Source organism: Aplidium turbinatum, chromosome 1, assembly GCF_918807975.1.
Source record: "Aplidium turbinatum chromosome 1, kaAplTurb1.1, whole genome shotgun sequence".
In the NCBI taxonomy this organism is placed as follows: Eukaryota; Metazoa; Chordata; class Ascidiacea; order Aplousobranchia; family Polyclinidae; genus Aplidium; species Aplidium turbinatum.
The window spans coordinates 60,300,928-60,328,569 of record NC_137472.1 but is presented as its reverse complement, the minus strand read 5'-3'; the positions used below and the strand labels follow the sequence as shown (position 1 = coordinate 60,328,569).

General features: G+C 36.2%; 1 protein-coding gene across 2 annotated transcripts; it reads right to left on the bottom strand.

Annotated features, from left to right (window-relative positions):
* Positions 1-13,176: 13,176 nt before the first annotated feature.
* Positions 13,177-26,732, bottom strand: LOC145783009 (solute carrier family 2, facilitated glucose transporter member 5-like). 2 transcript variants are annotated; one of them, XM_082594770.1, is made up of 10 exons: positions 26,597-26,732; positions 25,396-25,524; positions 24,751-25,018; positions 24,019-24,140; positions 18,942-19,112; positions 18,279-18,373; positions 16,914-17,085; positions 14,702-14,865; positions 14,234-14,378; positions 13,177-13,516 (listed from the first exon to the last, which is right to left on the bottom strand). In XM_082594770.1, the coding sequence occupies exons 1-10, from the start codon at positions 26,606-26,608 to the stop codon at positions 13,262-13,264; spliced, it is 1,533 nt and encodes a 510-aa protein (XP_082450896.1). In that variant the 5' UTR covers positions 26,609-26,732; the 3' UTR covers positions 13,177-13,261. The 2 variants fall into 2 exon arrangements, with proteins under 2 accessions (XP_082450896.1, XP_082450903.1); XM_082594777.1 differs by having other exon boundaries at positions 16,914-17,004.
* Between the last annotated feature and the right edge of the window lie 910 nt (positions 26,733-27,642).

Sequence of the window (27,642 nt, the reverse complement as noted above, 5' to 3'; positions counted from 1 at the left end):
AAAAAAATGTCCGCGCGTACTGTTCTTTAAGAATTAAAATATTTACAAACACATGATCATTATACAAACTTATTTTCGCAGAATTAAAGGTCATTGTAACGCTATTTGTAGAAACATTTCATTACGAATATTTGGTCAATAATAATTTGCACATGTTGAGCAGAAGACTGCAGTTGTTTGACCTATCAATAACCATCCAGCTGTCATCGTTCTAGAAACGCAGACTTTCTTACATATTTGGTGGCACACTTTTTACAATTTATTTATAAGATGATACCGTTTTTGAGGATTTGATCCCTAGTCTGTTTCACCGCCCTACTCGATAAAAAAACAAGTTCAAAGCAATCTATTGTTTAGAATCAATCGTTCTTTCTTAAGAATAGAATTATTGGAAATGTAAATGTTTAGGTAGGTTTAATAGTCATCTCGTTTTTACTTTGTAGGCTACTGTATATTAACAAATTTTATGTGCAGTTAGGCGTCAGGTTTAAAATGAAATGTCACCTTTGAATTAATCACCAGTTTCATAAAGCTAGTTGGACAACTTACTTCACTGATTTTTCTTGCGGTATAGACGGCTGAAGGGTCACTGAAAAATTCAAAAAGTGGCTGAATTGCAAAAAGTTTTCTTTACTTTTTCGTAAATTCATTCTCATCAAATAAAATGATATGTTTTGCTTGAAATTTGTAGTGCTAGAACATCAGCAGAACTTTATTGCAGCAGTGTGAGGCTACTTACCGTTACAACGGTAGCGTGAAGTCTATCGCTGCATTATCATGACCTGAATAGTACTAAATAAAAATGATATCACGTAGGCATATTTTCATGCATTTATATTGGTAATACACAGTTACACACTTTGTATACTTGTGGACAGGTCACATACGCTGTACGTGTGTATGCGACACAAAGCAGTAGACCTCAAGCTGCAGTTGTACTAAATGTTGTCATAACACGATGACCAGTGGCGTAGCTAGGGGGGGCGGGGGAGGGGCGGACCGCCCCGGGCGGCACGTCTGGGGGGCGGCACTTTCAGACAGGACGTTTTTTTTATATAATGCAAAAGTACACGAAAAATAAAAGCAAACAGAATGGCAACGTTCAAAACACAGGGCCGGATTTAGGCTAAGCGCTGCCCTAGGCAGATACGAAAAGTGCCGCCCCCCAAAAAAATTTTTTCGATGTTGCGCTACGATTTGTATTTTTAATTCCTTACAAAAAAGTTATTTGCAGTGTTTATTTGAATACATCAATGAATGTCATTGTATAATGAACTAATTGTTTAAAATCGCTTGCGGCGGGCTTTTTCTCTTGCAAACAAATCAATAATTTCTTCAAAGTCTGTAGAAACAAGTAAAGATGAGTTAATTCTCAAAAATGTGAGATCACTCATGCGATCATGCATGGTTTACATACTTTAAGCATCAAGGCAAGTACACAAAATAGCCTGCAACTTTTCCATCAACCTAACATTGACTAAAAACATTTTTTCTAGGCTCCTTTAAATTTACTAACAGTGAAACAAACCGAACAAAGATTAATAAAAATTGCTCTGGCAAACCCTAGTGCTCCATACTAAGCGAGACAGAAAAATAAAACAAGCGCTAAGCAGCACATATTGTTGAAAACCAATCAAACGTGAAGTACTCTAGGGGCGATGACTTGCCATACATGACTTGCCGCACTGTTTATAAATGTGTGTGGTGTGATAACATATTTATTAATTCCTATATATCTGTTTTGAATTATTATATTCACGTACAGTATTAGCCTATCATTTATCAATGCAATATATCGTATAAATTTGCCGCCCTAGGCAACTGCCTACTCTGCCTACTGCTAAATCCGGCCCTGTCGAAACATCTTAAATATCTAAAAACGTTTCAAATTTTCATGAATTTTTCTGCCGTTATGTTTTTAATACGTTACAAAACTCCTACTAGCCTTTATTAAGCAGAGGCGGAAACATGCTCTTCAAATTTGGGTAGCCTTGTAAAAGGTTACAAATTGATTATTTTAATTCTGCAGCAGTTTTTGTGCTTTTGCATTCAGTATATTACTAAATTATAGTGGTCAGTGGCGTAGCCAAAAGGGGGGGGGGGGGAGGGTTGGGAGTTTCAACCCCCCTTTTGAGAAAAACTAAATGGAGAAAATTGAATCACTCTTTGAATTTTACGAAGCAGATCTGCCCTGTATAAACGCCCTTGCTATTATATCTGAACTGCGTATATGTGGTATCGATGTCTTTTCAATTCTTCCCAAACCAGCTTGCCAAAAAGTGCTGTAAGTGCATTGCCATTTTGCCCGCAGTCAACGTTTCCAAACATTAATATTTTACTCCGCATTCTGGCTACTCTTCCAGTTAGCCTACCACTTGCACCAATGAAAGATCTTTTTCTGCTCTTCGAAGACTTAAAATTATTTAAGAAATTCAGCCTCTGAAAACCGATTAAATGGTTTGGCTTTGGTTAATCTGTATAGAAAATTGGTCCCAACTGTTGAGGATGTCATTAACAAGATGTGTGAAAAGGTTCGTCGACTTCCTTTTTCCCTTTAGTTTCATCAGTATCAATGATTTTTTGCATTCTTATTGCTTGTGTTGATGAATTTTTCATAGCTGTTAGCTGTAAGCATGATTCTCCTAATTCGATATGTTAAAGCAATTCTGGTGCTTTATCTTTTAAAATGAGTAAGAACTTGTGTGTCATATTATGCTTCATAATTCGAATGTCCTTTCATAATTCATATAGCAGGGTGTGACCGCTCTACAACTGTTCAGTATCCATGGTATCCAGCTAACTCGTGCAGTCGATGGAAACACCGCACTATCTACAGCTGTGAAAAATTGCACTAACCTTTCATAGCCTATACCCGATTCCAGTGATTCGTTATACAAAATTTGAATATATCAGAAATAAAGTAACTTTTTTGTCTCGAAGCTTTTTGTCTGACACTCATTAAGATGTATGACGTCTATGACGTTACATTTTTTAAACTTCGGCTTAACTTTAAAACATAAAAGTTAGTGACTTACCGGAATAAGATCGTTTTTTGGATCAACTGAGGAGAAAATTGATAAATAATAAAACTGTAATAATCTCGCAAAAAAAAGCAATCAACCTATGTCTCTAAAAAAAATTTTGCCTAATTTTAAACGAAACTACATTACAAGAGCTAGTTTTGCCAATACCAAACATTTAAATATCTCAGTCAGGAATTAGCAACAAGAAAACATAAAGACTTCAGCTTTATTTTCGAAAAATGCCAAAGAAAACATGATCTTATTCTTTTGCTATTCCACCAGACAGCACCATTTTACAGGAATATTCATACCCACATTTTTGTTGAAAATGCTCTCAGAATGCACCAAATTCAAAGTAATTTTTCAAAATTTTCTGGGGGGCCGATAAGTGCAGTCTTCGGCGAGTACGCCGTCGGGCTTCGCCCGCCGGCCGTCAAAACCTCTCCCTTTCACAATTCCTGGCTACGCTACTGATAATGGTACGTTCGTCTGACTTTACACCGCAAATTGAAAATAGCACGTTGCGTATTGCAGTGCTGATAAAAAAACGCATTTCATTTTCACATGCTTTTTCTTGAAGGGGCGGCAAAATCTGAATCCGCCCCGGGTGGCACATTCCCTAGCTACGCCACTGACGATGACCCTCCAGTTGTCCATCTTCTTTTTGAGTGAGCAATCTCCTACTTCTAGTATCCTAGTACATAAAACGTTGATTGATTTTTGTGTAAGCTAGACTACTCAAATGTTGATGACCGGTGTATCACAATGCTCTTGCTATATGGTCCGCTTTCTCTGTCGTTTATTCATTGAAATACATAGGTTATGAAATCGTAAAATCTTTCTGTATTGCGTTCGTAAAAATAGTTACTTATACTGCAGTCCCCATTTTGATGGGGTAGTGCATGAAATTTCGCACACTTTATTTTTTATTATTGTACTTTAGTTGCGGTGAAAACATTTTAATTATTGTGACGTCGTGTTCTGCGACGACGTTTTCCGACTTCCACGATGGCAGGGGCAGAATTGTTTTATAAGCGAGTTTTCTGATATTTTTTGTGCGGTTTTATGCGTTAGCATCAGTAGCTGATTTAATTCAAAAATTTCAAATTTGAAGCTATTTTTTGGAAATAAAAATAAAAACCTACTTTCATACGATTTTTCATCTCAAACAATTTATTTCATTAAATTTGTTAGGTAAAAATTTAATTTTTGTACGCACAATACACATGGCTATTATCTTGTAAAATATTTTGGCTCGGTGATTTTCATAGTTCCCGTTATTAGCGATTAATTAGCACGGGGCTAAGATAGCCCGTGACGTGCTTTCCGCGTGCGAAAACAGCTCGTACTAAGATATGGTTTATTTCAGTGTCACACTTGCCATAAGAAGTTATAATGTAGCCTACACAATATACTTAAATTTGTCAACTTGTTTCACTGAAACACCGTCGAGTACAGTACAATTTGCATTTTTGACAAGTTTTCTTTTTTGATACATCGAAGCATTCTGTTGTTCTTGAATTTAACTCTAAACCCATTGCTGTTAATTTTTTTGACAACATAATTGAGTAAGTCCTGTAAATCGTTTGCAGATTCTGCTATCAAGGCTGTATCATCAGTGTATCTCACGTTTGTTATATTTCGTCTCCCAATCTTTACTCCATTCATATATTCGATGTCTTTCAAAATCGTCTCACTGTAAACGTTGAAAAGTTCAGGAGATAGAACACGTCATCTTTGTCGGACGCCACTTCGTATCGGTTTGAATGCGCTAAGATTGGTATTTATACGCATTGCAGCTAGAGATGTAAAAAAACGTTTTTTTGGGTTTTTTATCGTTTTTTTTTTATTATTAAATGTCACAATATGCAGCAATTAGGGTAAACTCATTGCAATAGCGTCTCTTTCAACAAACAAACGGTCTTATAACTTACTTCAAATCCGACAATATGTCTGGTATATTTTTTCATTGCAAGTTTGTAGATCTCAAGTCTCAAACTCTCAACACACGAACCATTAAGATTTCTCATCGTCTCAAATAGTAGTAACATTGTTCTATGGTTGGCACATCTCAAGTATTGTCTGTAATTTGGTCCCGCCAGTTGTTAAATGCATTACAACACTTGTGTACAGTTTCGAAGCCACCTGGGATTTTGGTTAATGGGCATGTTAGGACCAAGTGGTCATTAGTAAGGGTCCCGTTTCTCTGCTTCACAATGTGGGCATTCAAATGTCTCAAATAATATTGATTTGACCTATGAAATACTGGAAATTTCATACTGTGGGCATCACCTTCTGAAACACTTTCACCCACAGCTTGGTGGACTGGCTTGTGCAGACAATGTCAGCTATCGAAAGTCGCAACTCGGGTTTTAGAACTTCCATGTACTTCAGCTGCATGTGAAAAAAATGTGAAAGAAGCTTCTCAGCTCATCATCATCATCATTAAGTTCCTTCCTCTCGTCGAGGGTTGGAGGCAATGAGACGCCAAGTTTCTCTGTTTTGAGCTTTTTCTTTTGCAGTTTTGTAGTTAAGTCCTGACCAGTCTTCAATATCATTAGTCCAAATTCTTGGTGGTCTGCCCCTATTTCGTTTGCCGTTCATTTTTCCTTCTAGTAGTTGTGTTTGAATAGAATTATTCAGCTCACGCTAATGTAAATTAAAAAAAAAGAACAGACTCACATATGAGCATGCTGAAAAACTCATATTTGTAAGCCAGAACCTCAAACTGGTGGAGTTGGTTATTTCCAAGAGTGACAAAGGCACTTTTGACCAGTACTCCACAGTCCACACCTTTTCCAGTACAACGTCAAGAGGTTGTTCTAGTTGATGTGCATTTGCCAACAACCAGCAGAAGAAGCCCTTTAAAATCCAATCAAACATGCAGCAGTGATAGCGACAGCTCTGATATTGAGTCAGAGTAAGACCCCTTCACATCTTCTCACATTCCTTATGCTAACACAAACAGATTACTCATCTGAGGACTCTGATCTTGCATAACTACTTCGTAGCAAGCAATATAATCCTAAATCAGATTTTGTAAGTTTCATTAAATTTGTTCTTGTTTCCAAATAAAATAAGTTTTCACATTTGATGTTTGTTTTGTATCTTTATCCTGCATTGCGGGAATATAGGTAAAACTTTATACTGGTCAGGAAAAATATTATGAAGCATTTATTCACTATGTGAACACGGAGTAGTGCTGAAAAACTCTACGGTAGTTAAAAAGGAAAATGTCTTCATTCAGGGTTGGTAGTTACTAGCAATAGTCAACATGGGTGGTGGGCATTTGAGAGGAACATTAACCTAAACCTTTTCTAACAAATGCACTTACTTTGACAGCTAAAAATATCAGTGATAAGATCTCTTGCATTATGTCACAATCACAAATGATCTGCAAGAAACATCAATGACAAAGCGAGTAAGACCGTCTAAACTCCTGACTGATAAACTATGTCACGATGCATTCCAAAGTGATATGTTTCAATGCTTACCAACAATGATCACTTTGAATGAAACAATTTTGCAAACAGTTGTGAAAAAATGTAGTGATAATAATCGTTTAGTCAAATCGTGTTGGTACGCTATAGAACAGGTCGTTTGCCAAATGGAACTCCCGTTCTGCGTAACAAACTCAAAGTTGTGACATAACGATACGAAAAATATAAAAAAAATATTTTTCAGGCCGAGTGCTATTGTCGTAAAAAAACAAAAAATCACTAAAGTGTTGACTTTTTCCTTGGGCAAAATTGAAGGTTGTTGATATTTTAAAAATGCACGTTTGTGTCAAAATGATTGAAGTGTTTTTTTTCATATTGTTAACTAGATTTGCAAAATAACGTTTTCTACATTTTTTTTCTGATTTGTTGGACATGCATTTTGTGTCAAGTTATTTATTACGCATTAGAGGATTTCTTTCTGTTCAAATTTTGAAATAGCATTTTAGATGCAGTTTGCGGTTGATGGCGTTACTGCAAAAGCCATCTTTTGTAATTGACACACATCCAAAAACAAAAGACGCATAAACTACTGCTGGCTGATAGACCACGTCACAATACATCATAATTATGTTTTTCCGAACCGAAGACCCAGAAAACCAATTTTGTTATTTATTATTTTAGACATCTGCAAACGTTGAACCAAAAAGTGATTTGCTGATTTGAAACAAAGTGATTGCTGTTTCCAATGTGCAAACATTTTGATAAAAAGCAATCAAGCTTTGGCCGCAGCTTTCTGGTCCATTTAGGCTACTATGTTCAATCAACTCACGTTGCAAATAACTTGTTTTGTGTAAGGTCTTGCTAGTGAAAAAATCGAAGTAAAAACACAAAAATGAAGTAAGCTATATTTACAAAGTGTTATATTCTTGAATAAACCATAGTTTTAAAAAAAAATAGTTTGAACAGGTTTCATCTGATAGAAACTATAATTGATATCATCGCGAAGGATCAAATAGCTGCGAAAATCACTTCAAGCAATTCTTTGGGATGATTTTCATTATGCAAACCAAGGTGAACCTCAATATAAGTTACATATTTTTATGCAAAACGATAAAAATCGTTCTTTCTTTTTTTCAAGGATAAGGAAAACGATCCGTATAAAATATAATTCAATTCAACATATCTTCCTTATTTTGTCAGATATGCATTTTGTGTAACATTGCTTTAGAAAAATTGCTCAGTATCGTATAGCGTTTGAGATGCAGTTTGAGATCAGAGAATATAACTCTATGGGTGATGGCGTTATTACAAAAGCCAACCTTTTGTCACGGAAATGTATTCGAAAACAAAAAGGCACAAAGCGCTGACTGATAGATTACGTTACGAAACGTTACAAAAACGAGGCATTGATTTCAGATTCTTTCAACCCAACAAACAACTTTGCTCCAAATGACACAAACGTCTAAATTTATGGAGAAAAAGATATAGGCCTACACCGTTTTGTGAAAATAAGCTTTTGAAGACCAACATTTGAACGAAAAGTTTGAAATTATTGAATTGGTCCTAATAGTGTTTCTGCTGAGATATATCAAAACTTTTCAATCCTCGTATAAAAAAATAATTTTGTAATCTCTCAAGCAACTGCAAAATTACCATTTAGGTAAAGATTCAGTGATGATACAATATGCACAATGCATGTCAAAGCACAATAATTTAGCTGCGCGTGTTTTTCCACAAAAGCCAAGCAGTTTAGATAGTCTGTGTCAAGTTCTTTTCAGTATCCTTCAATCTCTCGTTTTCATAAAACATTTTCACAACATCCATAAATATTCATGTGAATATAAGTGCACAGGTACATGCAAAAGTTTATTGGCGGGTCAAGAACGCACTCCTTGCTTTCCGACAAGAAATCAGGAAACTTACCACATCAGTATGTTTGTTTTATGAGATAAACAGAGTTTTGTCAAGAACTTTCCTACTGCTTCTTGTTATAAGTTAGAAACAATATGTATTCGTCATAGAAAACAACGTAAAATTACATTTTTTCAGCATAGCTTATCGGATACTCTCTGATAATTTCAAAGCAACTCAGATGTAATTAAAAGATTTATCAAAGCAACTCAAAACTCGAGTTTGCAAACAAAAGGCGGAATCATTACGGTTGAATGCTTTACAACAAAACCAAATCATGAGATATCTGCATCGCAGTTTCACGCACGGCGGCGTTCAGTAATTCTATTAATCCGTATAATTTGAAAACAAAAGGGCTAGCTAGTAGCTAGCTAAAATATCAGAGTATGTTGTGAAAATCAGGCCATATCTCTAAAACTATAGACAATAGCAACGTCATTTAAAGCGGAATAAATACTTGAATAATTTTTAGGAAAAGTTAAGAAATTTCAAAGCTGTGGATCGCGTAGTTCTTATGATATTGCTTTAACCCTATTTCCTGTGGGGGGGAGGGTCGGTGGGGACTTGGTACTTTTCAAAGCAATATCATTAAAGAACTACGCGATCCACAGCTTTAAAATTTCATGACTTTTCCTAAAAATTAACCTGTCCTTTTTTTGTCGGCTTGTTTTCCAACTGTTTCAATTATGAGCTAACAATATCAAAATTTTTACAACTGGGAGTACTGCTTGCGTAAAACTGATCGTTTCAAGCAGCGGTTCTAATAAATTCGGTTTGCGACCTAGGTGTCAATATGAACAAGACAGTAAGCTTAATCAAAGACTATTTTAATTGAGTAAAATAGCGTTATGGTTATGACGTCATCACCTTTCTTGCCCCCCAAGGTTTTCTGAAAAGTCGGCGCCTATGTATGTTACGGTACCGTTATGTAACAATACAAACTTTAAACTTCTTTTCAAAGTGGCTATGATCAAGCCCCACTCTTCAGCTCCACAGTATATTGTAGTACTCTCATTTACAGCAGAAGCCCTGCGATGTCTATGCAGCAAACAAAATCATCTTGCTGGCAAAAATATGGAAACAATCCTTTTTTCTCTCGCACAGTAAAATATTTTGGAAGCTCCGGTTCCAAGACAGTTTTGTCTTTGAGTCAAGATGCCAAAATTTCTGAGGCTTATTTGGATAGGTTGAGATCCTTGATAGATCTCTCAGCTCCTCCTGTTTGAATGTCTCTGGAATAGCTGAACTACTTTCAAACACATTTCCACTGCTGTTACTGGCAGAGCTTTCTACCTCTTCATGGAACTCATCATATTCCATGGCTATGTCAAGTAATTCACTAAATTCATGCACAAACATTTCCATACAGTGAGGCACAGGTCGTCGAGCAAATTCTATAGGGGGAATTCCAAGTAGTGCTTTTCTTTTGTGACGATTGAACCCCTGTAGGTCTACCAAACAGAAGTAGCAGTCATTGAAATGGCTGTTTGGTTCTCTCCAAACCATTGGTACATCAAAATTAAGAGTTTTAAGTGCACCTTTAGACCACTTTCTCAGGCTTTCTACACATAGGCCTACTTTGCAGATAGTTGGTCATCTAGCCAAAATTTGAAAATATCAATATCTCACAAACTGGAGCCAATTGAAAGAAACGGATGTTATTTTCGGATTCAGTTGCCCAAAATTGTCCAGAAACCGTTAAAATATCTTCGGCACTCGAAAAAAAGTATTTTTTTGTTGGCCAGTGATTATTATTACATTGAATGAAAGCTTGAACAGGTTGAATCTATATAAAAGAGGCTGATTTACGGTTTGAAGAACAAGATCTGCCATTTTAAGTAATTTTATGTGAGTTTGCCAGCCTATATTATAGCCGAAATGCCAGCAAAAATTTTCGCAAAAAAAACGCCGGTAGTTACGTCACCATGACGTAAGCGAAAAAGCCGATACAGACTGATGTTCGCAATCTCATCATTATGATTCGGAGTAAGATCTTTGTTAGATGACTCATAAAGCTAATTGCACTGTGTAGTGAGCATTAGTGTAGCCTATGTATCTCCAGTTTTCATCAGTGAGGATATGATCGTGGCATGGAATGTACACTACGCAATGTAGGCTACACTATGGAAGGTACACTACGGAATGTGCACTATGGAATGTGTGTACCAAATGGGTACCCGATTTCTCTGAAAAGGTTAGACCTCTAGTACAATCCAATCTATCATCTTCTTTTCCTCTACCCTCTGACGCCATTAAAAGCTTCGAAACTTTACGTGAGGGTCTTGCGTCTGCTTGCCTCACCAGTGTCAAAGAAGGAATTCCATTTGTAGTGGAGTGCGACGCTTCGGAGCATACCTTAGCTGCCACTTTAAATCAGGGTGGGCAACCTGTTGCTTTTCACTCTAGAACATGTTCTCGTTGCGAAGCAAACTATTCTACTGTAGAAAAAGAAGCTTCGGCTATCATGGATGCAGTTAGAAAGTGGAACCATTTATTACATGGCCGTAAGTTTACACTTCTGACAGATCAAAGGGCCGTTTCCTTCATGTTTGATCCAAAACGACTAGGTAAAATTAAAAACAACAAAATCCAGCTCTGGCGTGCCGAATTGGGAAGTTTCGATTACGACATCTTGCATCGACCCGGTAAGAGCAATCTAGTTCCAGATGCGTTATCCAGAGCGTGTACACTATTTTCTAACTCGCCCGATCTTACCAAAATCCATGAAAAACTTGGGCACCCTGGCATTACACGTTTGTCCCATTTCATTCGCACTAAGAATCTGCCTTTTTCTATGGAAGATGTCAAAAATGTTTGTTTGCACTGTAAAGTCTGCGCTGAATTAAAACCTCGATTTTATCGTAAACCAGCCGAATTGTTGATTAAATCAATGAGACCATGGGAAAGACTTAGCATTGACTTTAAGGGACCCCTCGATGGCAGGAATAAGTATATGTTGATTGTTGTTGATGAATATAGTCGCTATCCTTTCGCATTTGCATGTAAAGACATGACTTCGCCCACTGTTATTCGATGCCTTGGTCAACTCTTTTCTTTATTTGGTCATCCATTGTATATCCACAGCGACCGAGGCTCTTCATTCATGTCTCAAGATCTCAAGCAATATCCTTCAGACAGAGGGATAGCGAGTAGTCGGAGTACACCATACCACCCTACCGGCAATTCTCAATGTGAAAGAATTAACCAAACTGTTTGGAGAACTGTCAAACTCTTGCTGAGAACGTATGAACAGCCCGAGAGCTGCTGGGAGGCAGTTCTACCCGAAGCTCTGCACGCAGTACGATCTCTCCTATGCACTGCAACCAACACCACTCCCGACGAACGATTTCTGGGCTTTAGTCGTCGAAGTATGTTCGGTCAATTTCTTCCTAGCTGGCTTATCCAGCCAGGACCAATCCTACTCCGACGTTTTGTCCGAAATAAAAGCGATCCGCTTGTGGAAGAGGTCGAGCTATTGGACACAAACCCAAGTTTCGCCCATGTGCGATTTCCCAACGGTCGGGAATCTTCCGTCTCAACCAACGATCTTGCCCCAACACCTAGAAAAGAATCAAACAATGATAACATGATTTCTACTCCTTCTGAATCTCCCTCTCAAACTTCACTCACGCAACAAAATCTTACACCAGAACCTCCATGTACACAACAAAACCCTTCACCAGAAACCGCAGGTACACAGCAAAATCTTACACCAGATATTGATGCAGATGCTCGTACTTCTTCGGAATCTAATCATGAAATAACTAAATCTCCCTTAACCATTTCTACACACCCGAGACGTTCTTCTAGAGTAACTAGACCACCTGAAAGATGTGGTCACAATATATACGATGTTTGAGGTGCCTGCTGGTAATGCATTTATTTATCATGCATGAAATGTATCTGTTTGTTATTATATCGTTTTGTCAATTTGTTATTGTATTATTCGAAGATGGTGTTCCGAAGATGAAGGAGGGAAGAACGTGGTATTTACGTCTTGACAACGTCTGCAATTTGTGTTTGGTAGTCATGCCATCTGCTGCTTGATTAAGAAGCGCGATGCCTCTGGCACCACAAGCAATCTTTCCTTTCAACTGCTTTGCCAGAGCGTCGCAGTCTTATGTTTGAAACTGTATGTTACAGTAGAAGTTTGTGTTGTATGCCTACTACGTTACATATTGCTATCAGTTTGTCTTTAGTTCTTATTGTTTTGTATTTCTATATTTCAGTGAATAAAAGCCTCAATTGGTTATTAAATGTTTCATCTCAGAATGTACACTACGGAATGTACATTATGGAATGTACACTATAGAATGTACCATATCATCACAAATTATCCGGTTCAGGATATGATTTAAGATCTCAATGGTTACTGGTTAGTGGTTAGGTCCAAACACCCACTCATATAAAGCTTTAATACAGTAATTTATACTGAGATATTGTCTGGCCCAACTGCCATCTCGTGTTTTTTGTTTGTTTGTAGCGATTCTGACTTCTTTATTCATAATAGCTAGACCTTTCACAGGTTTGGAGATTCCTGGATTGTTTCTGCGTTCGTCGAATTCACAGCAATGTTGCAAAATGTCTTTTTGGCGCAACACAATTGTTCCATCATTTACCTTGATGCACCCTGCTTATGTGGTAACACGTCTTCTCCCATGTCTACCTCTTTGCGCATTCCATATATTTACTATTTTTGGTTTTGACATTTTCGATTTCTTCACATTGAGTATTTATCCAGGTTTCTCTAGCTTCAACATACATCTTTTTAATTTTCTTATAAATGTAATAGGAGTAACAAATTTCACATTTCTAATTTTTAAAAATTAAGGTCAAATTTACGAACTACAATTAAGCCTCTTTTTAATATTTAGTTATTTTTATTTTTCAGTTTGAGTTCTGCAAAAACGAGGTAAAATTCAGAGATTGAAAACTGATTAGACGAATATTGTTTTTAGGTGAGGAAACGCCATCTTTTTTAAATGCAGTGAAGTTAATTGTCTTGAACTTTCGAGATGTAAGTGTCGCTTGTACTTGTTCAAACTTTCTTCCTTTGGTCTCTGGGAGAAAGGCAAGGAAATAAATGAAAAAGATGCCAGTGCATCCAATCCATGGAGTAAATGAGTACGGACCGAGAACAAACTGAAATGCCAAAAAAAATTGTAAATCTTTTACACAGAATTTTCAACATTTTTCAGCTCAGAATTTTTTTTTAATTATTCAATTTATTTTTTGTAATTAACAACTACTTCTCTTCATGAAACATACAGAAAAAAAAATGAAACTTAGGTTAGTAAAATGACATTTTTAATATTCTGAGTTATTTCTAAAATTGGGAGCCCAGTTCGTTGTTCAAACTTCTTTCTATTGTAAGGATGAATTTTGTAAAAAAGGTAATTACATCATATCAATGCGTAACTGATCGTTCAATGAGTTATTTGTAATAAATTTTCCAGATTTCAAACTTTGTCGTTTTAACTACTTTTACTTTTAACAAGTAGTTTTTAGGATCAATCTCTCAAATATTGAACAATGATGTAAAATATAAAAGTTAGTCATCTGCTTGATCCTAAGCATCTAGGGATGAGAAAACAAAGTTGACATGTGGCAAGTTTCTATCGAAACAGCCACAATGACAAAAATGTTATGCAAAAGAAAATTATGACACTTTTACCAACGGTGTTTGAATGCAGTTAGCGACTTTTGATACGAGTTTTGTTAAAAAAAAATCTTCACTAACAAACAATAACTAGTGAGTACAGAATAATTTAAAAACAGAGGAGGGAATTTTCCTCAAAATAAGTAAAAAATTGCTTTTTGACAGATTTTGCAAACATTTTGTTGATCTATATTATGTACCTCTAAGTATGGAGTGATAAAACCAACAAACCACCCTAGCCCCCAAAACAATACAACAGCAATACTCAGAATCGTGGATCTGGTGGGCTCAATAGTTATAGCTGCTGCAATGGATGGAACTGCTAGAAAGGTGCCGCCGGTATAACTGCAAAGTGAAACTTATTGTTATTGTATAATACAAAAAACTAAAATCAATAAATGATTAAATGCCACAGATGATTTTTCAGATATTTTCTTTCGTTTATCTTCTATGGTTTCATCTAGTTGACAAGCTGCTGGATTTCCATAGCTTGACATTCAAGCTAACATCAACCTTTCGAATTACCTATTTCCAGTATTCTGCATACCTCAAGATTTTAGTTATAACGAGGAATGTACAGTATGCAGCTTACAATACTTCATAATATTCTTTAAGTCTTATTTTATTCAACAAAAGCCTTAATAGAATAAAACAACTTTGATTCTTACGAAATTAAATGTATGGCAATCCCAGACACAGAAACATATGGCATAACACCAGGCGCTAAATGGGTGGTTGCTTGACTGTTTGTAAACACCAGCAGTGCAATTATTTCAATTGCAGTTGAAGTTAAAAGAACTTTTCTGCCACCAAATCGATCAACAATCTTTAGCTGCAATACAAAACATAATCCAAGAAAAACCAAACACTCGTCAACTTAAATCACGCATCATCCCTTTCACAACCGAAGAACCAAGAACTAACATCTAAATCAAGTGTTTCTCGGCAATCAAGATTGGAAAATATTTTGGACAAAAAATCGACTATATAAACACAAAATTATCGACGATCCAACGCTATCCCTCCCATTTTGTTATAGAGATGAGCCCAAACCAGAGCGGATTTTTTGTGGGAAAGCCACATGCCCGTGGATCAACTACTGCTAAGTAAACCAAAATAGAGTATACTATTCTATTGCATTTAACGAGGATTAGATTGATAGGTCTGCCTGTCTTAGATGATGAAAGGAAAGACTCGCTGCCTTCCACTAGCCTTCAAGTGTAGTTGGGGAACATCGTGAATCTGGAGTGGCAAAAAGACAGACCCTCGCCCTCAGAAGCTCATTTAACCCTATTTGGACTGACGCCTGACGGGTAGACGAGTTCCGTCCATACCTAAAACTTTTATCGATTACATAAAAGCTAATGGCTTAAATTAGCTGAAGTTTTATGACTTTTCCTAAAAATTATTCATTTTTGAATTGGTAATAAAATGACATTTTTGTGTAGTATAGTTTTTTAGTTGTCAGCAGTTTTTGACACCCTACTCCAGTGTTTCTCAACCTTTTGTGGTTCACGACCCTTTTTAGGTGTTTAATACAGACTGCGACCCCCTTCCTGCTAGGTTTTCTATAGATATACAAATTAGCACAAAAGTACATTGCAATAACATTTAATTTTAAAGAATTGGTGAATGTCACAACTTTTAATGCGACGGTTGACTCTGCAACTGCTTGGCCAACTTCGAAATTAATGGTTGAGTGCTTGATAACGCCAATCTGATATCATCTTCAACTTTTCTTCGATTTCTCGCCTTCGTTTTGATATGGACAAGAGCAGAAAAACCACTTACGCAGAAGTATGTTGTGGCAAATGAAAATAATATTCGAAAAGCTAGTTCAAATAGTTGTGGGTATTATCATGGAATGATTTACGCATAGCACACCAGAACTGAGAGAGTGGCATTTCATGAAAAACGTCACATGCGGAAGAATCATTTTCAAGATCATAAAATTGGTCTTGTAATTCATCTGGAATATCACCAACATCCAAAGCAGTAGAAAACGGATTTCGTACAAACGCGGCATCTTTTTCTTTGAGCTCAGAGAAATATCATTCTACTTGAACAAACGATGATAAATTGACCTACAACCGAGCTGCCCGTTCTCTTTCGTAACAGTGTAACCAATCAGTCACTTGCTACGACATTAATGTATACTAAAGTGATTGCTGCAAAGGATTTTCATTTATCTGGACATTTTTACAATTTCGAATTTTTTTATGAATATCTTTGCGACCCTCTTGAAATGACCTTCGCGACCCCTTTAGTTGAGAAACACTGCCCTACTCCCAAAATTGTCTGCAAAACTAGTAACAAATCAACCAGCGTGAAATCGAAGAGAGATTAAGAGATTCGAAGAGAGATTAAGAGAGATGAATTCCACCGCTGGATTTTCGCAAATGGAGCAATTGTCGCAAGAAAGTAGGTCATGTTAAGAAAGTATTGCTGGACCGTGCGTGCCTTTCATGAAGAGATTAGCGATTTCAAAGAGATTATGGTGAAGACATCAGACAAATAAAAAAAAAAATGACTACTTTCAGCAAAAAAGCAATAGCAAAAAACTGGAAGAGTAGGCCTATGTGTGTCCACTTTATCCAGTTTGTCAATAACGTTCCTCTAATAACTTTGCGAAAAAAGCAACCTCGTAACGTTTTTATATTAAAAGTTATTAGAAAATGAAAGTATGGATGGAATAAGTCCACACGTCAGGCCGTCAGTTTCAAAAAATAGCTTGGCCCAAATAGGGTCAAGGTTACGAGCATTTACATCACGAAGTAAAACATGCATTACACAGAAAACATCGTAAATCATAATTTTTAACATTCAACACACACAATTATCAAAGCGGTATTTGGTTCAAAAGCTATGACCAGCACTTACTCCAAATATACATGCAAAAAATCGCGCGGCAAACAAGCCAATAGTGACATTGGTGATTTGATCATCTGCAACTCCAGCAAGCCTTGAAATTCTATCAGAATAAAATACGATGGCGGTCAGTCCAGTCAATTGGATGTGGGCGTATAGGCAACAGACATTGATCAACTGCATTCTGAAAATAAAATCGTCAAAATACTATTATCTTTTCTAAGAATAGTTGCAATTAACGTTCCTCAGATGAATGCGATAGTAAAGCAAAAACATACAAGTTGTTTATTTAATTACTACATTCAATTTTTCATTACATTTACATTCATTACTACATTCATTGAGACATGTAGTTTCATCATTGAGTAGTGCCGACTATTGTCGAATGTCGATGGTTCGACATGCTTCACCGTGATGTTACTTCGGTGCGTTTCAGTGCTCGTCTTATCGACTCAGAAACCCTTTGTAAGTATAGAAGGATGGATAAACTGCTATCAGCTGTGCTAGTGATTTGTATGACGCGACGGTTGGTCAAGAAATTAATGTGTCGTGCTGCCATTTTCTTGGAAAATAAATTTAGTTCAAGAATGTTATAAATTTAGTCGTTTTCGTTATTCATGATATCAGGATAGGTGATCATTCGCTCTGAGGATACGCATTGTCACGGTGTGCAAAACATCAGTGAATTAGTAAAACAACTTATATGTTTCTGCTTTCACATTCATCAGATGAGAGTTGCAACTATTGCTAGAAAAGATATTATATATGCCTAATATTCAAGATTCAAACTTTTCATTAAAAATTTTTGTTATGTTAAACAAACTTATGACGTTTCACTTGAAACAAACCTAAACGTAATTTGAAAAACAACCTTGTTAAATTTACGATATTTTTGTTAATACAGCATAATGTTGGAAATGATCGTGTAAACCTGTTGTTATAGTCACATCAGCAATATCATAACAACTCTATTGTTTGTGTTTGGTTTGTGATGTGACTTTAATGCAGAATGCATTATATGTTTATTGAGCGGGGATTATAGCTCCGTGGTCTTACACAGTGTGGGCTACCTACTGCACTGATGAGGCTGTAAAGCCGAAACGGTGTGCCACTCTCTGCAATTACTATATGTTTACTGATACATTTTTAAAATTATTAATTTTGTTTCATTGGTTAATGTTAGTAATGTTAAGTAGTTAGCTTCACTCCAATAAAAAAGACGCGCAAAAAATAATTGATCTCGATTCATAAAGTATTTATCGCCGGTCAAAAATAGACTTGCTATATTTACCATTAAATGTACATTTAATGTATTTTTACCCTCTGAAGAAATATTTAGTATATTTCTACAATTTCAATGTAATATATCTTCCTGACCTATATTGCTTAGTTTTAATAATCTTCATTAACCCAATAGTTCTTTTTCCTTTAATTTCGTTTGCAATTGCTTCATATTCTTTGTCCAAATCTGTCTGCAAGGAAAAGAGCGATTACTCATGACTAAACAAAATAATGTGACCAGCTAATTAAACCAACAACCCAAAATTAATGCATTTTAAACGGCTCAAGTTAATATATTTAAAATAAAAAACCTTCAGTATTCAGTTGTACAACTAATGTTTAACTAATTGCTTTTAAATTCAGTCAGTCAGTCAGTCAGTCAGTCAGTCAGTCAGTCAGTCAGTCAGTCAGTCAGTCAGTCAGTCAGTCAGTCAGTCAGTCAGTCAGTCAGTCAGTCAGTCAGTCAGTCAGTCAGTCAGTCAGTCAGTCAGTCAGTCAGTCAGTCAGTCAGTCAGTCAGTCAGTCAGTCAGTCAGTCAGTCAGTCAGTCAGTCAGTCAGTCAGTCAGTCAGTCAGTCAGTCAGTCAGTCAGTCAGTCAGTCAGTCAGTCAGTCAGTCAGTCAGTCAGTCAGTCAGTCAGTCAGTCAGTCAGTCAGTCAGTCAGTCAGTCAGTCAGTCAGTCAGTCAGTCAGTCAGTCAGTCAGTCAGTCAGTCAGTCAGTCAGTCAGTCAGTCAGTTGTAATATTTTAGTTTTTCACACCTGTGACCCAATGCGCAACATTTTCAAAACTTCCATCGTCTTGTCTTTATCACCTTGTCTGGCCATATAGAACGGAGTGTTGGGAATTTTCCAACTTACCAACAAGAATAAAACATTTGGTAATGCTGCCAAAGCCATTGCAACAGGCCATAGTTCGTAAGTTCCCAAAACCTGAAAAAGAGTTTTTATTGCTACAAATCACACCTTTCTTGATTGTAGGTTACGTATTTTTATGTCATCATGATCATCATCTTCAGCGGGTCATGCCACTGCTGGCAGATGGCCACCACATATGTTTCCACACCATTCTGTCTTTTGCTGTTCTCATCCAGGCCAGGTGATACCAATCTTTTCTTCTATGTCATCTCGCCATCTTCTTTTTAGTCTCCCTCTAGTTCTTCTTGCATATCTTGGTGTCCATTCTGTGGTTATCTTGGGTCTTGGCCCATCTGTTGTCTGTCATCCTTGTTACATGTCCCGCCTATTGCCACTTTAGGTTTGTTGCTGTTTCTATGATATCTTTGATACAAGTTTTCTTTCTGATGACTTCATTTTTAATCTTGTCCTTTCTATTTATGTTTAATATTATTCTTTCCATGTTCCTTTGCGCTGCTGCCAGTTTTCTTGTGTGTTGATTTGTGAGTGACCATGTTTCTGCTCCGTATGTTAATGTTGGCAATATTACTGTCTCCATGATTTTTCGTTTTAGGCTAATTGGAATGTTCTTGCTCTTTAAAAAAATGCTATGTTGACCAAATCTTCTACAGCCTGATGTTATCCTTTGGGTGATCTCAGTTTCGATGTCGTTTCCTGGTATTATCATTTTCCCTAGATATTTGTATTGATCAACCTCCTCTATTTTTTCTCTATCTATCAAAATACCTGTCCTTGGTTGTTTCCCTGCTATCTCGTTACACATTATTTTTGTATTTTTCTTGTTCATCTTCATTCCATCTTGCTTCCCTTCTGGATTCAGTTCTTCAAGCAATTGTTGCAGAGTACATTCTGACTGTGCAAAAAGGATGGTGTCATCTGAAAATCTGAGATTGCTCAGCAGTTGTCCATTAATGACAAGTCCAATCTCAGATCTCAGCCTCTTGAAAATCTCTTCAAATGCAGCTGTAAACATAACAGGTGAAAGAGTGTCACCTTGGCGCACCCCTTTCTGAATCTTTATTTTATCACTTAATTTCTCTGTTTTGATTTGTGCAGTGCCATATGTGTATGTATTTTTGATAATGTTTACTGTTTTATCTAATATACCATGAATTTTAATTGCATTAAAAACAGAGGAGAGCGCCATTTGTATGTACTGCAGTATAATGATCATAGTACGTAAACGCAGTAAAATGTTTTTCTATCTGAGCCATTCCATTATATTACAACAAATCAATGCAACCACTAGGTGTCAGAATAAGGTGGTTCAAACATATGTTGTAGCCCTCAAAAATTGAAGTCCATCAAAAAAAAAATTTTCAAAATCGGACAAGCGGTTACCGAGTTAAAGACTTTTGAATTTTTGGACCGTCACTAGGTGGCGCACTTTTCTGTGTAACCAATTTTTTATTTTAGAGGCTATGCTCAAGCTAGAACGATGGCTGAAGTGTCTATTCCACCATTTTTGAGGATGCAGAATCCAAAAATGGCATTGTTTTTGGTCTAAATCAATTATTTTAGGAGTTATTGGACTTTTTCAAGTTTTTGGGCAAACCCCGAAAACCCCATGTGGGAAACGAGATACAAGAAAAAAAAAACTTTTGTATGGTTGTTCATGAACCATATTAACTATTGATAATGTAATATAAGATGACAGTTCTATCCTTTTCTTTTTATTGCATTGCAAAGTTGCTCTTGAAAAAAAGCTGCTCCATAGATTTCCTTTATTTCCAACCGAAAGGTATTTCTTGGCTACCAATTTTATCAATATTAGTTCAAAATTCAAATATTTCAGAGTTATTGACTATCATAAAAGAGAACCACTTTCACTCATCATCGGTCAAATATTTCACTGATGTGTTAAGCAAACTAATACACCTTTGCAATAACACTGAATGTAATAACATGTTTATATTATGACATTAAAGTACCATTGCTAAACTGCTCATATCTCACAATCAACCAATCAATTAAGATGCTTTGTAATTTGCGTTTGGTTAATAGCTTTGACTCCAGGTAGTAAGTAGACCAGTAAATAACAACTAGGCACACTGGCACTTATTTAAAAAACTTTTTATGCATGGATATGATACTCTTAGGCTATTTTGCAATTTACTTTCATTACAAATGTCTCCAATAAATATAAAAATTGAGCCAATTTTACTGTTACCGGTATGATATATGATCCAAGACTCTGGAGTGCAAAATGATTATCGCTACCATACCAGAAGAAATCAATTTACCAATTCACACAAATTATGACAATGTCTGCTATTAGGTGAAGTGCTTTTGCCCTTTTGGAGGAAAGGATCATGAGCTGCCGGTATGAGATTTCAACATTTACTATCATTGGGTAGAACTGTAATCAGTGATTGCAATCAACATGAAATGATAAATTATTTTAGTACCGGTACTGGTATATCATCGACATGATTAGAAACCTCACAGATTATTTCACCCCATATAGATTCAATTTGAATTGGCTTACTTAGGTTTATTTAATTATTTGTTATTATTGAAACATTGGTATTGGTAACTGGAGATGCCATAAAAACCATACGGTTCCATGAGCTACCGGCATTACTCCCGAAATACTTGTATGAGAGGTATCTGTTGGGCTTTTAACCATATCTGTGAGGTGCTTAAATAAACTGCATTACTGCACTTTAATTCACATTTTATCGAGCACGTTTTAAGAACATTGATAAGCATAGCTTTCTAAAATCATAATAAACAGACACAAATGGCACAATTTCAAAGAAAATATTTTCAAAATAAATGATGCCAGTTGTTAGCAGAAATAATAAATTCTTCACCTATATTTGTTAATTATAGTTCTATGATGACCATGACTATGCTGTGTTCAGAAATTACAGTATTCAACTGTTGCTGAAAGAAAAAGAATCATTTATCTTGATTTCGAAAAGCTATACCAAACCGTCCTCACAATGACTAGCACTATATGTATATAATTATAGTCTTATTACAATGATATCCAAAACAGACCTCACAAAAGAAAAGAGACTCAATCGAGCTAAAATTCATCTGAACAAAATGAGGTCAGGAATGAAGTCACAGACACAGGAGAAATCATTTTCTCAGATAAAAAATTGTTCAATGTCGAAGCAGTGTGTAACCGACAAAATGATCGCAACCTTTCAAAGTCTTCTGCAGACTTTCCTGACTTCACGAAAAAGGTTTTCATGCGCCAGAAACTGTCTTCTGTCATGGTGTGGGCCGCTGTCCCCAAAACGTGGAGGTCTCCCCTCATTTTTGTTCCACAAGGCGGTAAAGTTAACACCAATTCGTACATTGAAACAAGTTTGACTCCTGCCCTTGCAGAGGCTAGGAAACACTTCAAAAGGAAACCGTACACATTCCAACAAGACGGTGCGCCATCCCACACGTCCAAGAAAACTCAGGAAAAGTGCCAGAACCATTTTCCTCATTTCTGGAGCAAGGAAGTTCGGCTGCCCTCATCACCAGACCTGAATCCAATGGACTTTTGTGTTTGGTCCATTTTGGAGGCAGATGCCTGTGCTTCATCCCATGACTCAGTTGAGGCGTTGAAGTGCTCTCTCAAAAAAGCATGGGGCAAAATACCCCAGGAAACCCTACGTAAAGCGGTAGGGAGTTTCGGAAGTAGACTTAAGCGGGTTATTCAGGCCAGAGGGGGGCAGATTGAATTGAAAATATATAAAACTTTGTACGATTGTTAGTTATTGTCTTGGCAATTCACCGTTAAAATATTTTGCGATTTTATTCACTATATTACAGAAATATTACACTTTAAAGCAGTCCAAGGACTTTGTCCGCACCCTGTAAATGGCACAACTCATCACTCTGTAAGCATACTGCAATACTGCACTTAACAAGTTTTTATGATGCTGTACAGAGTTGACTTAAACAAAAAATTAAAATGTTGTTTTTTTGCTACATTATAGCTCTCAGTATTTAGGATATTTATAACAATGCCATCTGTGATGAAACAAAGTTTTTATTATTTACAGTATACTTAAAGAGCAGAATTTGATTTGAAATTTACTAATCAAAGTTCAACATCTGCAGCTTGTATTGCAAAAAGGGTAGAACTGTCATCTTATATTACTTTCTATATAGTTAATATGGTTCAGGAACAACCATACAAAAGTTTTTTTTTTCTTGTATCTCGTTTCCCACATGGGGTTTTTGGGGGTTTGCCCAAAACCTTGAAAAAGTTCAATAACTCCTAAAATAATTGGTTAAGACTAAAAACAATGCCATTTATGGATTCTGCATCCTCGAAAATGGTGGAATAGACACTTCAACCATCATTCTACCTTGAGTATACCCTCGAAAATCAAAAATTCGTTCCACAGAAAAGTGCGCCACCTAGTGACGGTCCAAAAATTCAAAAGTCTTTAACTCGGTAACCGCTTGTCCGATTTAAAATTTTTTTTTTTTGTTAGATTGCAAATTTAAAAGACAGTAACATATCAAAAATGCAGCAAAAAGTGGGATACCATGGTTGCATATTTTTTGAAAATTTGTTGTATTATAATGGAATGACTCCTAACAAACTATAAATATTTACAAATTTTTGATTAAATGTAACTAATTTGTTTATCTGATTTTAATCAACACTTTAAAGTTTTAATTCGCCATGCCAGTATTGTATAACTTACTCATTTACAAAAAAAACAAAAATTACATAACTTATGCGCAGATTGCAAACAGTTCGTAAAAACAATCACATCATTTGATGAAGTACTTACAAATCTGTTTGTCTGCAATTAAAATGTTGGCATCACTTTCTTGGCAAGATAGAAAATTTTTGTTTTGATACAGGTAATTTCTACTACAGCGGAATTTCCAACAAAAAATAAAAACACTTCATGTTCTATATTATCACAAGTTACAAGTTACACACTAAAGCATTTACCTTTGCGTGAGTGACAATAGCCCCCAGAAAAACACCTAAAGCAAAAGCAGAAGACGAAATGCATAACCAAAAGCTTTGTCTCTCCTTTGTGCACATTTCAGCAACAATTATTGGAACAACAACTGAAAAAATAAGTTAATTATTCAGATTTACCAGAGAGTATTTAAAATCAACTATAAAGGTTCTAAACTACCTTTCAATTTTAACTATGCAGTGCAATGCAAAGTTTGCTAATTTTGTTTCATCAACAGCAAAAAAAAAAATTGTTTACAAGCACTTGACAAAAAGTTAGCCACTGATGAATAAAGAGCAAAGCATTACCTGGGATTGCCGTTCTCATAACTGACTACTAATATTTAGTTTCTACTTCGTTAGATCTATGTAAGATAGAGCAAGAAGCGCTCTCCATTTGGCAAGAAAACCAACACAAACTACAAAACCAGGCCTACACAGTAATCGTTCAACTCATCAAGTTTGGCCTACATTGAGCATTATACTTTGAAGCAGAAATGGTCACGAGACCTTCCATCATTTACTTTTTGCCTCAAAGAAACAAACAAGCATAAACATCTTGAACATGCTTTACAAATTATGCCAGCAACCTACTGAAGACAGCATCACTGTCGAATCACATTCTTTCAACTAGCTACTAGCCTTAAAAATGTTCTTCTAAAAAAGATGTGTTTTATCTGCGTAAGCCTATTTATTGCAGGTGCTAGAGTTGGCTCTTACTAGACCCCGTTCCAACTGCGATGCCAGACACGATGCGTCCAGTGATGATTGGTACGAATGATGACGTCAGTTTTCCAACCAATGTGAAAATAAGAATCCCAATCAAGGAGAGCATATGACAGACTTGTAGAAGTCTTTTTCTGCTCATGAATATCAAAAACATTACAACCCCAAGTGCACCGATCGCCGCTCCTATTGTTATAGCAGAAGATGTCCATGATAACAATGCGATCCACTTCAAACGCGGTAAAGTTTCGTTATAGCGATCCTGCAAAAGAAAAGAATGAAAGCGCTTCAGCTAAAAGTGAACAACCAAAAATTCTCGTGACAAAGGCATGTTTGCTATTACTGAAGTTGATCAGAGATGTTTTGTGGCTTCTGTGGGAATGTGCAGTTTACAACTTTGTACATTTTTAAGTTGAAAAGATAGAACAATGTAACAGTTTCACAATGATATAGAACCACCATTATTTATTGAACATCTACACTGAACTGAAATATTGCTAAAGTATCAAATATGAAGCATCGAAGCAATATAAGTTAAACTTTATTTTTGAGATAGACATTTAAATTGGATTCGTCTATTATAGTAGAAGCTTGCTTTACATAAGGGTACCTGTCTAGTGTGTCTGTAACTGCACTTACCTGATACGTTTTATTGAACGTTACTTTGAGCACGGGAGCAAGGGGATTGAGAAAAACAAACTGGATTCCCAAACTTAGCATACACACGACTACCATGGTCAAGGTAAAGATTCCAAAGTTCGAATTTTTCTGCAAAATCATACATTCAGAATTAATTATTATCAATTTAATTGAATTTTTTTATAAATTGCAATTTACTGTAAAATGTGATTAATTTTGTTTTTCAAACACTTTACTATGCTTTTTTATATGTTTGATAACAAAAGTTAGCAGAAAACAAAAAGTTTAATATTCACGATGGCTGTACGTAATTTGGAATCATGTAATGTCATCATATCAAGCTCAGAATAAAAATGCTTTTTGTTATTCAGAATACAAATTTTGGGAGTAACTCAGAGAGCTTTTTACAGGGAGCATGCTTCCCAAGCAGTTATGACGTTTGATGTTGATACTAAAACAACAAAAATGTCAACATGTGTCGATGCCACATCAGGATATTTGAAAGTTTCAAGCTCTGGTAATTTTGTGCAATAGCCTTTTGTATAGTCACTTTGCTAATATTGATGATATTTGCTGCACGTCAATATGCTTGGGGTGAAAGTCAGCTGTATCACAAAAATGAGTTGTTGTGACTGCAGATATCTATTGAAATTAAACTACTGTGCAAATGCCAATATTTTGAAATCAAAAGTGTTATCTTCAGTTTACACAACAATACTGTAGTCAACAGAGGCGTAGCCAGCACAAAATTCCGGGGACGGGACAAATAAGTATTTTTGCACATGTGAGTGAGCGCGGCAGCGGTTCTCCAAATACGAGCACCTACAGGGGTTCTTGGGTTCTTCCGCAGAAAAATTTTGATGAGCCTTAAATTTGTTCATTTTGAGAGTAATTTTAGGGTAAATAAATCGCAAACTTTGTCAACTGATGCTGTAACAAAGTGTGAAACTTTTTTTTTAATATTTTGGGGTTAGCCCCCTTTCCCTTTTTTGCCCTCTTTTCCCCTCCCTTTCTGACTAGCCCCTGCTCGTAAATATAGGCCTACAGCAAAAACGTATCAGTATGCGCCTTTTATTCCCTTTTCATTCGTTTTACTTAGGCTATTATAATTTTAATCATGCTTTTAAAGGTAAGGGATTGTAAATTCAAATGTGTAAATTAAACCTACAATGGCCTTCATTAAGTTCTCTAGCCTAACTACCGTTTGTGTCATCTTTTAATCCACTTCGCTTCGGCGGTCAATCAAACTCCACACAAAAGTTTTATTCCGACAAATGTCACAATGGTGTTCTACGGTTCGCTATTTTTTCAACTCTGCATAGAAATCTTCTAGAAAGAGACTGTTTAATGTAAATTTACTTGTACAGCACAGTAGCCTACTGATTATTATTTAACACTAGAACGGCCGAAAAAAAAGTATACCTCCAACGGCCGTTGGTGTCGAAATCGACACTTTTCAAAAAAACTTTATTTTTCCGCAAAATTAACAGTAAGAGTTCGTTTTATTTTACAGTGATAAAATTATCTGAAGCACTTATTACTTTTGTCACCTATTTGCGGTGTTAATTTTTTGGTTTTAGACGAAAATTATGATGTAGGCTACCAGGTTTTGATCAGTTCGAAGCTTGACTGTACCTGTATAGTATGTTGACTCTGTACGATGATCTAAAAATTCAACAGAGCAAAGACATAATTATCATAAAAATAGCACAAAGTTTTCTTATTCAGGAGAAAAAAAATCAAACAAACCAACAAACGCTTTACGCAGTTTAGCTTTGCACTCTGTGACTTTCCAGTCACCATTATCACACTTTACACAAGTTGGTTTTCGACAGTGACAGCAAATGGTAACTTTATTGTTTTTGCAATAATGTCCAGCACATTTCCTGCGTTTTCTAGATAGTCGTCCATGCTCTTCTTCTCTCTGCAGTGTCGGCTTTCGTTTCAGCACATGAGCAGTTATCAAGCTCTCAATCTGGAGGATAAAATCACGTCGACTGATGTTGCTGCTGGAACGTTTTCTTATAATCAAAGAGTTCAAAGCTGCAATATCTAGCATATTTGTCCAAACTGCAAGAGGCCATCTTTGCTTGCTGCATGTATGGTGTATTTTCTTGTCATTTGGTCAAACACATCAACTGCTACTTTGTTCTCGCTATAAAAATGGATCACAGAGGGTTTCTTTTTTCTCTGTTGCATTGATGGTGGGACTGTCATGCATAGTGGAAAAGACATTTGCATTTTTCG

Excerpts from the sequence above, each read along its gene's own strand:
- LOC145783009 (XM_082594770.1), bottom strand. Across the intron at positions 14,866-16,913 it reads TTTTTGCATGTATATTTGGA|CTAAAGATTGTTGATCGATT; the intron begins GTAAGTGCTGGT and ends TTTGTATTGCAG. Across the intron at positions 14,379-14,701 it reads ATTGCCATACATTTAATTTC|TTATACCGGCGGCACCTTTC; the intron begins GTAAGAATCAAA and ends TTCACTTTGCAG.